Source organism: Akebia trifoliata, chromosome 11 (assembly GCF_017979445.1).
Source record: "Akebia trifoliata isolate Shusen 1 chromosome 11, ASM1797944v1, whole genome shotgun sequence".
Classification (NCBI taxonomy): domain Eukaryota; kingdom Viridiplantae; phylum Streptophyta; class Magnoliopsida; order Ranunculales; family Lardizabalaceae; genus Akebia; species Akebia trifoliata.
In genome coordinates, this window is record NC_141385.1 from 25,531,888 (window position 1) to 25,547,011 (window position 15,124).

The 15,124-nt window shown below is 37.1% G+C and overlaps 1 protein-coding gene across 10 annotated transcripts in view; it reads left to right on the plus strand.

Moving 5' to 3' along the window:
* Nucleotides 1-14,292, plus strand: part of LOC147391166 (tRNA-specific adenosine deaminase TAD2-like) — a 58,707-nt gene extending 44,415 nt beyond the window's left edge. For 7 of the 10 annotated variants that reach the window (XR_015182591.1, XR_015182590.1, XR_015182589.1 and 4 more), the window contains 5 exons: nt 5,417-5,576; nt 5,668-5,764; nt 6,448-6,634; nt 12,629-12,732; nt 14,012-14,047. Coding sequence is in view for 2 of the 10 variants with exons in the window: in XM_086457619.1 (XP_086313745.1) it covers nt 5,417-5,576; nt 5,668-5,764; nt 12,629-12,732; nt 14,012-14,043 (393 nt within the window). In the remaining 8 variants the exon portion in view is untranslated. Of the gene's footprint in view, nt 1-5,416; nt 5,577-5,667; nt 5,765-6,447; nt 6,635-12,628; nt 12,733-14,011 lie in introns of all 10 variants that reach the window. The other 3 variants (XM_086457619.1, XM_086457621.1, XR_015182592.1) reach the window with 2 other exon arrangements.
* The last annotated feature ends 832 nt before the right edge of the window (nt 14,293-15,124 follow it).

The window sequence follows — 15,124 nt, forward strand, 5'->3', positions numbered from 1 at the left end:
CATTGGCCTTCGGGATCAGAGTAATGATTAACAAGGATAGTCGGGGGCATTTGTATTTCATAGTCAGAGGTGAAAGTCGTTGGCAACCCATGTAAACGAACTACCTCCTTAAAGAAAATCTTTGTTATGTTAGATGCATTGGAGGTCTTGGAACAAGCAATGAAGAGAGCCATTTTCGAGAAACAGTCCATTACCACAAATATGGAATCGTGTTTCCGAATAGTCTTTAGGAGTCCTAGTAAGAAATCCATGTTGATGTCTTGCCACGAGGAATGTGGCAATGGCAAAGAGGTGTACAAACCCGTGGTTTGCTTCTTTTGTCTTGCCACGGGGAATCTTAGCTGCTACGTTTCTCTTGAGACTTGACCAATAGAAACGATCCTCAACCAGAACAATGGTCTTGTTGTCTCAGCCAAAATGACCGGCCATTCCACTTGTGTAGAGTTCCCAAAAGAGAGTCTCATAAGGATGTGCGGGGAATGCATAGTCTACTATCTTTGAACAGAAATCTATCTTGTAAAACAAACTATCTATTACTCCTAATTTGATTTCCTAAGAATAACGCATATAACTCCCTGAAATTCGGGCACATGGAATATGTCACGCCCCAAAAACTCAACCCGAATCCCCATGATTCCCAAGTTGAATTCTGAGGCATGATATAAAACCCATGTCATGATAATCAATACATAAACTTGAACAACAAATAATATAACTATATGTCATACCTGATCATTGCTCAACAGAACAGACACGTATCCTCAAACATCAGAAACACTTGACATATATACATAAAACAGTAATGACATACTATAGTGTTCATAATTACATAACCAAAAACAATAGCTAAAGACTTAAACCTAACTCTAGTTTAAGACTTATTACTAGTAATACCCATGCTCCACTCCTGGAAGCTTGAACTGATCATTTATAAGGCCTTGGCACTGAGCCTCCTCGGAAGGATCACCTAAACCAGGTGCGCCTGAAATTTGTGATGCCGTAGGGGTGAGTAACAGGGGAGTTACCCAATAGGGGAATCTTACAATTCTAAATAACAGCATCTATATGTAGTTTAAACATTCTAAGAATTCATAAATCATGCATATTTGATATTCAACACATAGTTGAAAATAATTGAACATCGATATCATAAAATTTAGTAGGAAATTAAAACACTTAAAAATCTGAAGAAACAATTGTTCATAATATAATCATCAAATAATAGAGTACTATAATAGAGAGTTGAGGGTCATGACTGATGTGAACATCTCAGTCAAAATACGATTATTTCAATACTTCACCAGTGTGGAACCCCACCGTTAGTTCCTGATTCTATGGCCAGCCTCTGCCATAATTTGGGTAACTGTTTTCCGGCTCAGGTTGGCCGTTGACCAAGGCCTTAAGAAACGGGCCAAATCAAGTAGGTCATTCTTTCTTGACTACTCTAGACTATTAATGATCATTAACTAGCCATCTTCATCTATGCCAATCTGACGTGCATGTGATCCTCGATATTCTCTATCAATCATACAACTATCTACATCTTGTTCTCTATTAAAGATAGAAAAGAAACTCCCGGATTCCTGTTGTGATGTTGTGTTCTTATGCATCCCATAATACATAAGAACTCAAACAACGTAACTGTTATCCTAGAATAACACATCATTCGGGAAATGTCACAACATGTTATTCTTTATAGGTTTTCACAATCTCTTTAATAAATCACTAAAATACTACATATAAGTATTTATTTTCTTTTCAAAACGTAATGAAAATAAAACATACACGTGTTTTAAATACCCAGTCCACTCTTAAATGTACAATCTCATCTCTCTTTTCTTTTTCTTTCTTTCGTGTCTTACACGACCCTTAGTCGAAGCATTTCACTCATTCGTGTCTTACACAGTCTATGACTGAAGCATCACTTCATCTTTTCTCTCATTTTCGTGTCTTATACGGCATACGCCGAAGCATCTCACTAACTGGGTATTTTAAAAGCACGACATTCAATTGAGAACTCGTTCTCATTTTTATTTTAATAAATTACTTTTCTACCCAACTTTTAATTAGAAACATTTCTTGAAAATCCATCACTAAAATGATTAAAGTAAACTGTCCACCAGTTTAACTTATTCAAAAATCATGTATGTTTATAAAAAATGTGAACAAAATATATGTATTGTGTGTAAAAACAGCAACTTATATAGTTGCTGTATTTTCTTTTTGACAAGTACAAAATACGTATAAAATACGTATTAAGTACTTATAAAATACGTATAAAATAACAAATATTTTGAGCATGCAATTAAAGTAAACATAGTAATATATTATATAAAAACAGCAACTTTTATAGTTGCTGTATTTTATATTTAATACGTATAAATATGCATAACGTACGTATAAACACGTATAACGTACGTATAAAGCAACCATTTTTTTTTATATTCTATCTAGCAAACATAGTGTCAATTTAATACAAAAATAGCAACTTTCATAGTTGCTGTATTTTGTTTTTAGCATATATAATTACGTATAAAACATGAATAAATCAATTACAAACATGTAATAATTCTTTTTAAACAAAATAACAAATACTAGCATGCTTTAAAATTATAAAAAAAAACAATAATATAAATATGTATAAAGAATATGCATGTTGTTAAAAATTTACAAAACAACTTTAACTTTAAAATTACTAAATCAAAATTGTTTTAAAAACAAAACAAATTCAATTTTTACAACTATAAAATCAGCAATATATATATATATATATATATATATATATATATATATATATATATATATATATATATATTTTACTAAAACTATTATAAATAGTTGTAAGGGCCTACTTTTTTCTTTATTTCTCTTTCTTTTCCTTTCCTTCTTTTCTTTCTCTTCCTTCTTTTCTTTCTCTTCTTTCTTTCTTCTTACTTTTCTCTTCTTTCTTTGTGTAAAAATGAAACAATCAAACAAAAATTTAGCTAATATCTTATTTGATATTTAAAAAAAATATATATAAATATATCTAGATATTTTAAATATCTAGATATTACAAAAATTCTAATTCTTTTAGAATTTCTTAAAAATATCTTAGTCAATTTGACTTAGTCAAAGTTGTTTGACTAGTCAACAATAGTTGACTTGACTTGAGTCAACCTTAGTTGACTTGGTCAATTTTTTTTTTTATTTTTTTTATTTTTTTAACATTACAGAATAATTATCTCTAATTTGCTCAAACCCAATCACTTCTGCACTCATGGAGTGCAATACTGCAACCTTGCAGCTTAGTGCATCCGTAGGTATATTCTCAACTACTATTTTGTGTTTAAGTACAAAGATACTCTTGTAGAAACTCAACCCACTTGGTATGACTTGGGTTTAATTTCTTCTTGGAGCTAAGATATCTTAAAGTTTCATGGTCTGAGAGCAAAACGAACTCTTGCAGCAATAGATAATGTCTCCAATATCTCTCAAGGACTGGACTACCGTGTGGAATTCTGTCTTAGGTGGAGTATTTTTGTTTTCCATCATTTAGTTTCTTGCTAAAGTATGCAATTGGGTGATTTTCCTGGCTTAGGACTCCACTAATACCTACCCCTGAAGCATCACAGGCTACTTCGGAGACTTTTGAAAAGTTGGGTCGACGCATGACAGGAGTTTTAGTCATCTTTGACTTGATCTCCTTAAATGCTTTAGTTGCGGCATTCGTCCATTTGAATTCCCTTTTGCATATGCAATCCATAATGGTGACATAATGGAAATGAATCCTATGATGAAACGCCTATAAAATGTAGCTAGATCATGAAAGCTACGAACCTCATGAATGTTTCATGGTTTGTGCCATTCCACTATGGCTTTGACTTTCTCGGGATCTGTTGACACCCCTGTCAGAGGAAACTATGAAACCTAAGAATAACTTGATTGGACATGAACGAACACTTCTTATGGTTAGCATAGAGTTATTCATTCCTAAAAACACTATAAACTTGTTTCAAGTGGTCTTGTGTTGTTTTTGAGAGGCTATAAATCAAAATGTCGTCAAAGTAAACCGCTAGGAACGTACCTTTAAAGGATCTCTCAACACCTGTGTCATAACCCTCATAAAGGTACTTGGGGCGTTAGTTAGCCCAAAAGGGCATGAATAACCACTCGTGCAAGCCATCCTTTGTTTTGAAGGCAATTTTCCACTCATCCCCTAGACAGATGCGGATTTGTTGGTAGCCACTTTTAAGATCTATCTTTGAAAAGATAATGGCACCTGCTATAATGTCCAACATATTGTCAGGCCTGAGTATTGGAAATCTATACTTGACGGTGATCTTGTCGATTGCCCTGCTATCCACACATATTTGCCAAGAACCATCTTTTTTAGATGTAAGGAGGGCAGGCACAAAACATGGAGTCATACTCTCTCCGATGAACCCTTTTTCTATAAGCTCGTCAATTGGCTTATTTAATTCTCCATGCTCAGTAGAGTTCATTCTATAGTGTGGTAAATATTGGAAATAATCTAGTTATTTTAGTCATAGTTGTTTTCTAGTAATAGTTTTTTTTATTTCTTATATGTAAGAGCAATTTTGTCTTTTGACTCTTTTATTATTATAAATTCCTGCCAAGCTCTCAAATTGAGACTTGACAATTACTTTTCCATAATTCTTTTTGGTATCAAAGCCCTAGAAGACCCATTGACTCCTCTTTTTGGGACCTTGAACTCTCTTCTCTTCTCCCATTCTTTTCTCTCTCTCATCAACCTTCTAGATCTTGAAGACCTAATAACCTAGCGAGAGCTTTGTTAGGAGGTCTTCCTTTCGGGAGTTTTTTTTTTTCTATTTTGGTTCATGATCTCTTAATCGTGTGTTGCGATAAGGATCATGCAGGTGATCACATGCTGCGATAGAGTTTATGTGCTGTGTTTCTACCCCTCGATATAGTTTTCTGCCTGCGATAGGCCTGTCTAGAGTTACCCTAGCCTGCGATAAGGATCGTTAGGGTTTTCTACCCTTGTTGGACTGCTTGGTGATCTGCGACAGCAACAAGAGGTGGAGTTTTGTGCCTGCAACAGTACAAGACAGCAGTTTGGTAATCCACGACAGTAACTAGTGTGCTGTTTGTTGTCTGCAACAGCATCTGGCAAGTATTTCTGGTTCTGCGACAGCAATAGGTGCAGCTTTGGTGGTTTGCGACAGCAATAGGTGCGGTTTTGGCTGCCTGCGATTGGGTTGGTGGCTGTTTGGTGGTCTACACAGCACCATAGCCCTGCTGAGTGGTCTGCGACTGGGTTGGTAGCTGTTTGATGATCTGCACAAGTTTGATGGCTGGAAAACCCTCATCCACAGATGTGTCATTTTCTCCATCTCTTACTTCATAGCTAAGCTTATTATGCAGTTTCGATTTATTGATTTTACACATGCAGGCAACAAGACATGCTGAGATGGAAGCCATCGATGTTCTGCTTGAACAGTGGCAAAAGATTGGACCTTCAGAGACGGAACTTGAAAGCAAATTTTCAAGATGTGATCTCTATGTCACTTGTGAACCATGTATAATGTGTGCAGCAGCCTTATCAATTCTTGGTTTGCTCATTCAACCCTATTGCATCATGACTTTTAATTTCTCTAATTAAGATGCTGGGTTAGTATTATTATTTTTTTAATCTTATTTAAGGAATAAGGGCTGTATATTATGGCTGTGCTAATGATAAATTTGGAGGCTGTGGATCAATCTTGTCACTACATTCAAGTAGCTCTGACCAGCTTTCTGGGTAACCTTTGTGCTACTTTGAACTTGTCATTTATTGGCTCATTTTTTTAGTCTTTTTTCCAGTTATTCTTGTTGCATATTATTTTCAGCATTTTTGTTTAATGGATCCCTCCCCCCCCCCCTCACACACACACACACACACCCCCCTCACACACAAGCGGCCACCACCAGAAATATAGGTGGTACTATCCTGAATATGCAACTGTCAGGCAATCCTCATGGGTTCCAAGTAATTTAATTGGAGATTGAAGAAAAAAAATTATGTCTCAAAGTTTGAAAAAATGTTCCAAGGAATGGATTGAACTGTAAATTTTGATCATTAATATATAATGCTTTCTAAACTAATACTTGTATATTGTCAAAACTTACTGTTTTAGATAAGGGAACTCTAAGATGTGGACAAATGAACTGTTTCTTATATCCCATGTCGAACTTCTAACTGTGTTGTAACATTCCATGGCATTTCTCTTCAGCATTTTATTGTATAGGGCATCTGGACTAGTATGCTTGGGGAAGAGGCAAGTCTCGTTATGCACTTGCAATACCATTTTATCACTCCTACACATGATAAAGCAATTGAAATCTTTTAATGCTCGTAACAACATAGTCCTCTTTCTTCAGTTGGAGAGTGCAAGCTTCCTAAGTTGGTAAATTGATTCAAAGCTTCTTACTAATTACTACTAGGTGGTGGAGCAACTTGGGTTTTCTCCCCAAGGTCATGAAATATCACACCCTCGCCAGTGCGCTACTGGTTGGACCCGTGGTTGATCAAGCACAGATGGTTGGGCTCGTGGCTGCGGCGTGGAATAAGAGGGAGGGGGTGAAGTTAGTCCCACGTCGACTACGGAACGCTCGAAATTCTAGGCTATAGGTAGTCCAACTCCCTTACCTTGTAACAAAGCGTTTTAAAGCCGTGAGAGGAAACCCATAACAGACGATATTGTTTCTTGATCAAGGGTGGGGGCGTTACATGGGATTGAGTCTCTCCTCTCGTGATTATACACGATACACCAGTTTGTGGTGGCTAGTCATATCCGAAGGGATTATTCCTACTTCCAAAGGAAGTTGGGACACCCTACATTGTAAAAAAACACATTTTGAATTATGTGGCCTCTCCAATATTTTCAAATGGACATTTTTTTTCAGTTCTAAATACCAAATTCTTTCAATACTTCCTTCCATTAGCTTTTTTATCTACAAAATCAATCTGGGTTGTGCAAAAGGGAAATCCTTTTAGAAGTCAGAATAAGTAGCGTAAACATTTAGTTCCCAATTCTGGTTTGTAAGTTATGAACCTCGTATCTTTTCAAAAGTTTGAAATGTTCTCTCGCATTTCTAGAATAATTCTGTCAAGTCTCTTTTGTGAGAACTTGGCAGGAATTTATATTAATTAAAAGAGTCAAAAGACAAAAAAACCCTTACAAAGAAGAAATAAATAAAAAACTATTACAACTAAACAATTATGGCTAAAAAAGCAACTAGATTATTTTCAATACTACTCAAACTGGGGTGAATATATCAAACCCAGCTTGACAATGTGAGAATAAGTGATAGACGGACTAATAGACTTCGTAAGCATATCAGCAAGTTGATCTGAAAAAGGAACGAAGATTGTTTGAAGATCACCAGATCGAACTTTCTCCCTGAGAAAGTGAATATTAACTTCAATGTGCTTAGTTCTTTCATGAAGAATTGAGTCAGAAGCAAGCATAATAGCAAACATGTTATCACAAGGCGAACTAGAAGAACCAAAAACATGAAATCCCAACTCTGTCAGCAAAAATCAAAGCCAAATTAGTTCACATATATCAAGGGTCATAGCACGATATTCAGCTTCAGCAAAAGAACGAGATACCACATTTTGTTTCTTACTTTTCCACGAGATAAGATTATTACCATAAAAAGTACAGAAACCAGAGATGGATCTCCTATCTGTGAGAGAACTAGCATAATTAGCATCTGTAAAACAAGACAAATGCAATTGAGCAGTGAAAGAGTAGAAAAGCTCAAGACTAGGATGTGACTTCAAGTAGGGAAGAATACGATAAACGGCATCAAGATGAGAAGTACACGGAGTATGCATGAACTGATTGATCACATTGATCGGGCAAAAGACAACTTCGGTATAGTGTTAGATAAATCAGACGACCTACAAGTCTCTGATAAGAAGAAGGATCCGATAAAAGATCATTAGAATCAACTTGAAGACGATGATTGATCCATAGGAGAGAAAGTAAGACAACAACCAAGTATCCCAGTGTCCTAAAGAAGATCTAATGTGCGTTTTTACGCTGAGATAGCGAAATACCATGGCGAGAGTGGGCCACTTCTATCCCCAAAAAGTACTTGAGTAGACCCAAGTCCTTAACCTCAAAACACGACCCAATAACGGTTTAATTCTTTTAATCCACTGTGCATCATCTCCAGTCACAATAATATCTCTCACATAAACCAAGACAATAGTGCAATGACCATCCATTCATCGATGCATGAAGCAAGTATGATCTGAGTGGTATCTAGAAAACTCCATAGATAAAATAACTTTAGAAAATTGTTGAAACTAGGCTCTTGAGGACTGCTTCAGGCCATACTTTAAGGAAATGACATACCTTCCCAAAATACTTCCCCTGAAGATGAAACCCAGGAGGAAGGTCCATATAAATAACCTCAGTCAAATCATCATTCAGAAAAGCATTCTTCACATCAAGTTGGTGTAATGGCAGGAATTACATGTTATTAAAAAGATATAAGAAGGCGAATAGTGAAAAGTTTGGCAACCGAAGCAAACGTGGCATCAAAATCTTTTTCAGGAGTCTGTGTAAATCCCCCTTAACAACAAGGCGTGCCTTGTACCAATCAACAATCCCATCGGCGAGATATTTCACAGTGAAGACCCACTTACACCCAACGGTACGCTCCCTAGATGGGATGGTAACAAGTTCCCATGGACTATTTTTTTGCAAAACATCTATTTCGGTAGTCATAACTCTAGTCCATTGAGGGTCTCACAAAGCCTCTAATACAGACTGAGGAATCCGAATAGAATCAGTAGCCGCAAGATAGGCCTGATAAAAGGAAGAAAGACCTTGATAGGAAACAAATTGGGCAATAGGTTGATCAGTCACACACCCCCACTTACTTTTGTGAATAGCAATAGGAAAGTAAATAAAAAATCGAAGGGGTAAGAACATGTATAGGTGTAGAACTAGGAAAGGATATACCTAAATCCAAAGAGGAGGTTGGCACAGGTGGAGGAGGACAAGGGTGATGAGTATAGACCTTAAGTGTTGTCGAAGATGGAGAAAAAACTGGAGAAAGTTGTTAGGAGACGGGTCTTACAAAGTAGAAGGGTCCTGCAAAGAAGATGTGGCACGAAAGTATGGAACATTTTCAAAGAAAGTAACATCAAGAGAGTGATCCGATGAGAAACTAGATCATAACATCGATACCCTTTTGACATAGAAGAGTAACCCAAGAAAACACACCAAATAGCTTTGTCATCCAATTTGGTGTGATTAGGAGTTTTGTCCTAAACAAAGCACATGCACCCAAAGACTCGAGGTGTAATGGGAAAAGTATACTATCATGTTAAAGGACATGAAGAGGCACTTGTCCCTTTAAGGTGCGACTAGGGACGCGGTTAATAAGGAAAGCCGCAGTGAAGACTGTCATATTCCAATATGCCTTAAGAACATGCATTCCTCGGAGAAGACATCGAGCAATGCTCATGAGGTGAAGCATACCATGCTCGTGAAGATGGGAACGAATCTCATCAAATATATATTTCCCCTCCCCCATTATCAGATTGAAGAGATTTAACAATAATATTGTACTGAGTTTGAATCATTTTAAGAAAATTGACAAAAGTAGGAAGCACTTCAGAACGAAAACGCATCAGATAAACCCAAGCACAGCGAGAATAGTCATCAATAAAGGTAACATAGTATCTATGACTATTAAAAGCAATAATAAAGGAGGTCCCCACACATCAGAATGAATTAAATCAAATATTGCATTAAATCGATGCATGCGAGGAATATAAATCGTATGTTTAGAAAGTTCACACACAGAGCACTGAAATTTGTGTTCACTACAAGTAGTTTTTAAAGTAGAAAATAAATAGCATAAGTGTTGACAATTGTCATGTCCTAAGCAAGCATGCATCAATCTAGGGTCTGAGAAGAAAACATGTAACTCCCAGGAGAAGGAAGTACAAAAACTGGAACAACAGTATGCTGAGATCCAAACAAGTACAATCCATCCCTCTCATGCCCTTTGCCAAAAATCCTGCTCAAAGTTAAGTCTTGAAAACTGTAGTGAGTAGGAAAAAGGTAACTGAGCAATTTAGAAATCTAGTAATGCTACTCACAAACATAAGATTAAAAGATAGATGAGGGACATGAAACACAGAGTCTAGTGAAATCTTAGAGGATAAACGGATGGTACCCTTGTTGTGGATGAGTGTAAGAGATCCATTAGCAAAGCAAACCTCCTTATGAGTGGTAGGAAAAGTAGATTAAATAAAATGACTAGATTCATCAGTCATGTGATCAAAGGCACCAAAATCAATAACCCAGGTCAGAGGGAGGCAGATTGAGTGATATGGAAAGCAAAGGATGCACCTAAAGGCGTAGTAACTGAGGCCACTGTTGATGAGGGGTGAGTGTGAACATGAATCTGATCCCGAACAATAATGACAATCTGAGTCTGTAGTTGTTGCAAGTCAATTGTGCCAAGTGAGGAAGGAGGATCGGTGAGAGGAATGGATGATGACTCCATTATAGTTGCACAAGAAGCAGACTATCCCAAAGATAGAGTTGAAGAAGATCATGGTATCAAATGAGAATAGAGCTGAAAACAACAGGCTTTCTCATGACCTGTCTTTCCACAATGACTACAAGTGAGGCCATTCCCTTTGCCACTACCACGACTCTCTGATCCCGGGGTCCGAGAGTCGGAGAAATTTGAGTTGACTGTTAAAGTCATCTGATCTATAGTCGGAGCAGAGAGAATACCTGGTGTTTGAGAGGGGAAAACACGATGATGACGCTCATCACTGTCAATGGTAGCAAATGTCTCAAACAGAAAGGGTAAGGGGTTGGTGTTAAGAACCTAGGTCCGAAGTGTCTCAAACTCAAGACGTAAACCCATAAGAAACTGATATATCTGATGTCGAGAAATCCTCTTAACCACATACCCAGTTGCCTCTCCAAACAACTCAGTTATAGACTCATAATGGAACAGTTCCTCCCACTGAGACTGAAAAAAATCAAAGTAATCAGCTACACTCTGAGTCCCTTAGGTAACCTGTGATATGTCTCTATAAATTTCATAAATCCTTGAGTCATTCCTGGCCACAAGGCCATGACAAACTCATGATACATAAACATGGTATAAATGCGCTATTCTATGGAATTAAATAACCACCCAAGAATAGTGTAGTTGTTGATTTCCCATTGTTCAAATTTGGGGTCAGTGAGGGGTTGTTTAGTAATGGTACCCAAAAGCTATCTGATTTTACCTCTATTGTGCAAATAAAGACGCACAGACCGAAACTAGGATTGAAAATTTCGACCATCTAATAGAGAAGTGGTGATACGCTGGGTTGAGAAATTTGCCCCAAGAGTCATATTAGAATCTTTAGACTCTAGATTCGTCGTCATTACTTGTGACTTTGGCTTGAAGGGAGATCAGTGTGTAAAAAAAAAAAATCACAGGTAGGAGGGCAGTGGCACTGTCACACCCTCACCAGTAGTCTAGAAACTGTATCACAAGCCCTCACTAGGACATACAGCCCTGTTGCAAGTCTGTATAAGTAGCCTTACTGTTGTCGCACCCTCAAACAGTCCTGAAACTGTATCGCATGCCCCAAACGAACAGTTATGCTGTTGCAAATCCTCAAAAACCACCTGTACTAGCATACCTATTGCTGTTGCACCCTCAGAACAGTCCAAAAACTGTTGTCGCACCCTCAAAAACAGTCCAGAAATCACTGTACAAGTAGCCCTACTGCTGTCTCACCCTCAAACAGTCCAGAAATTACTGTACAAGTAGCCCTACTGCTGTCTCACCCTCGAACAGTCCAGAAACTGTATCGCAGGCCCCAAACAGCAGTTATGTTGTTGCAGATCCTCAAAAACCACCTGTACTAGCAAACCTACTACTGTTGCACCCTCAACAGTAGTTATGTAGTTGTTGCTGGTATACTCAGCTCCCAAGAAGCTTATCGCAGGCAATAAGAGGCATTCCTACAAACAGAAACTCTAGTCACAGGCAAGAAAAACCAACTATGACAGATCGAAACCCTATCGTAGGGTAGAAGCACAACGCAGAAGATATTATTGCAGCATGTGGAGAGAAAAAACCAAAGATAGAATCCCTATTGCAACATGCGATCAAGGAAAGATGAACAAGAAAAAAAGAGCCCCCGAAGGGGAGACCTTCTAACGTAGTTCCTACTAGGTTATTAGGTCTCAAAAACTTCTAGAGTTGTTCATGGAGGGAGGAACGAAGAAGGAAAAAGGAGGAAGGAGACTTCAAGATCCCACTACCTAGAGAGGTGAACCCAAAGAGGGTCGTTGGATTCTCTAGGCTAGTACCAAGAAGAATTTTGAGAAGAATTCTGTCAATTCTCTTTTGTGAGAGCTTGACAGGAATTTATATTAATTAAAAGAGTCAAAAGACATAAAAGCCCTTGCAAAGAAGAAATTAAAAATATATATATTACTACTAAACAATTATGACTAAAAAAGCAATTAGATTATTGCCAGTATTTCTCAAGTCATGGTAGCCATGCAAGCCTCTAGAAATTAAATTTTTAATCTCCATTTTTAGTTATCTTTTGAAGTTCTCTCTCTTGTGACAGCGATGAGGTTTTGGAAGGGAAGAATTTCAAATGTATAGGAGGAATAATGGCATCAGAAGCTGTCTCTCTTTTACGAAGTTTCTATGAGCAAGGGAACCCCAACGGTATGTGCTTGCATTGCAATCTCTTAAAATTCATGTTCTGAACTTGAACTTCTATTTACATAGCTTTAAGGATATACATTTATGGTAACTACCAAAATCCATATGAAATCTAGTTTACTGCAACACTTGGTTCAGAATCTGTGATATTGATTTCTTTGAATTAATAGAAGGCACTTGGTATATCTACCAGCCATTATGATTGTAAATTTCTGTTCTGTTAAGAGGTGGAAATCATGCTTATTGGCATTTTCAATTCCAGACGTTAAGAGACATAAGTGCCTTACGGGTAAAAATAGGTTAGTTGTCAAAAGTGTTCCTTTCTTTTCAATTTATAGTTTTTCGTTTTAGTATCATTTATATTTTTTAGTCTTCCTGGCCATCTGTAGATATGTATTGGAAACTAAATAGTGGTTGGCCTTGGCATGCCTATAGCACGCCATGTGATGTGCTTTCCCTTTATGAATTTCAGCCATTATTTAAAGGACTACTAAATGGGTAAAGAGGCAAAATAAGCATGTTTTTGCCTCACTATTACATGGGACGATTCCGAGGTGGTGATGAAATGCATGTATCCTCTGGGCTCACCACCTTGTCTAAAACCTCAAAATTCCTATTAACAGTTATGGGTGTCTCTCTATACCTCTTAAATGCAATCAGGGTGGTTTTCTTACAGAAAGAAGTTATAAAAGGATGAAAAGTGGAGCAAAAATAGTTATGAATGTAGTAAAAATCTCCTTATATAGCACTATTTACCCAAAGGATCACATTTTAGGCTTAAAAAAATGGTATAAGTCTGTTTGACCTGAAAACACTTGTGCAACGCAAAATGTGTGCTTTATGTGAATCAATTCCAGTTTACGTACTTGTCTTTGCATATGCTCATTTGAATGGATTGGGCAATATCCAAAAAATGTCACTTCAAATATGGCAAACCTCATTCAGCCTTCCAAAAGAAAGAAGGTTATTATTTTTATTTTATCTTTATTGGCAAGCGGGTTTGTGGTTTGTGATTAATACTCACAATCTGCCAACCTTCAAAAGAATGTTGTTTATTAGATGGTGATTAGTGGATTGTTAGAGGTAATGACCAAATCCAATAGCTGCCCATAAATGTGAAGGTTAGGATTAATGAAATGGCCTTCAGATTGTTTGGCTTGGTGCATCCCATCATACCCAGCTATCTTTGAAACATGAACATTAGATAAGCTTTTCATTCATTTCTTTCTTTCTTTAGTAATCCCTAATTGATTGAAATGTCTACATTATGTGTTTATTTCAGCACCAAAGCCTCATAGGCCAGTTCGAGTATAGAACAAGAAAGACCATGAAGTTTAAAGAGAAGGAAGAGAAGAGAAGAGAAGAGAGAATAGAGTTATAGAGTTTCCCTCGAGATTTGTAGTAACATTAAATCCCAATCCCCCTTTATGTGGGGGATAGAGAGAATGGTGCCCACTGTTGTGTTTTATTATATGGATTTATGTGTAGGATTATTATTCATTGAATTTTAATTGTTATGATTTTATACTAATAATTAAGCCTTTTAACTTTTGTACTAAACAATTTTTTTAGGGCTATTTTATTATTGGATTTAACAAAAAGTAGTTCAGGATTTACTGCCTTACGAGGCCCAGCTGCCTGTTGCACACACACACACACGGTAGTGCGTTTAATTTTGAGGTTCAGCTTGGCCCAACCTGCACATTTCATATATATAACCCAAATCCCCACCACCAAAAGACTTCCTCACTACCCTACTTTCCCACGACACCCAAAAAAAAAATATATTTATCCAAAACATTAATAACCAACCTTCCTCTACATGCACGATTAGACCCAAATCTTCAAAACCATTTACGAATTAGCACTGCACTCTTAATTCGGAATTTCCGAAGACCAAAGCACATTCTACATCTTTTGTTTGTAAATTAATTTTCATCTAATCAAATGGAATTTATAATTTCAATAGAAATCCTGAATCAACTTCTCAAACTTCACTTCCACAGTTTTTGGATTTGAGAAGAGAGAAAAAGTGAACTAGGATGCTTAGATAGGGTGTTCCACCCTTGGACAAGTGTTAGACCTTCCAGGTGGCATTTGGATTTACTTCTCCAAGTGTTTCTGATTCCTTGCATGTTCGTTTGGTTGAATTTCAATAGGAAAAAAGCAACTTTTTGGGCGGTGGAGAGGGGGAGAACCTAATTTCACAAGCACCACCTTAACTACTACTCGAAATAGAGAGCACTTGAATTGACTTGAACACCGTGAAAAAACAGCTTTGGGACAAGTTTGCCCCTCATCAATATTGCAATTTACCCACTTGTCCCCGATCAAATCAAGCGAGTTGGTCATGCTTCCAACTCTGTGGTCTCATCATTTGCAACCCATCTTCTCA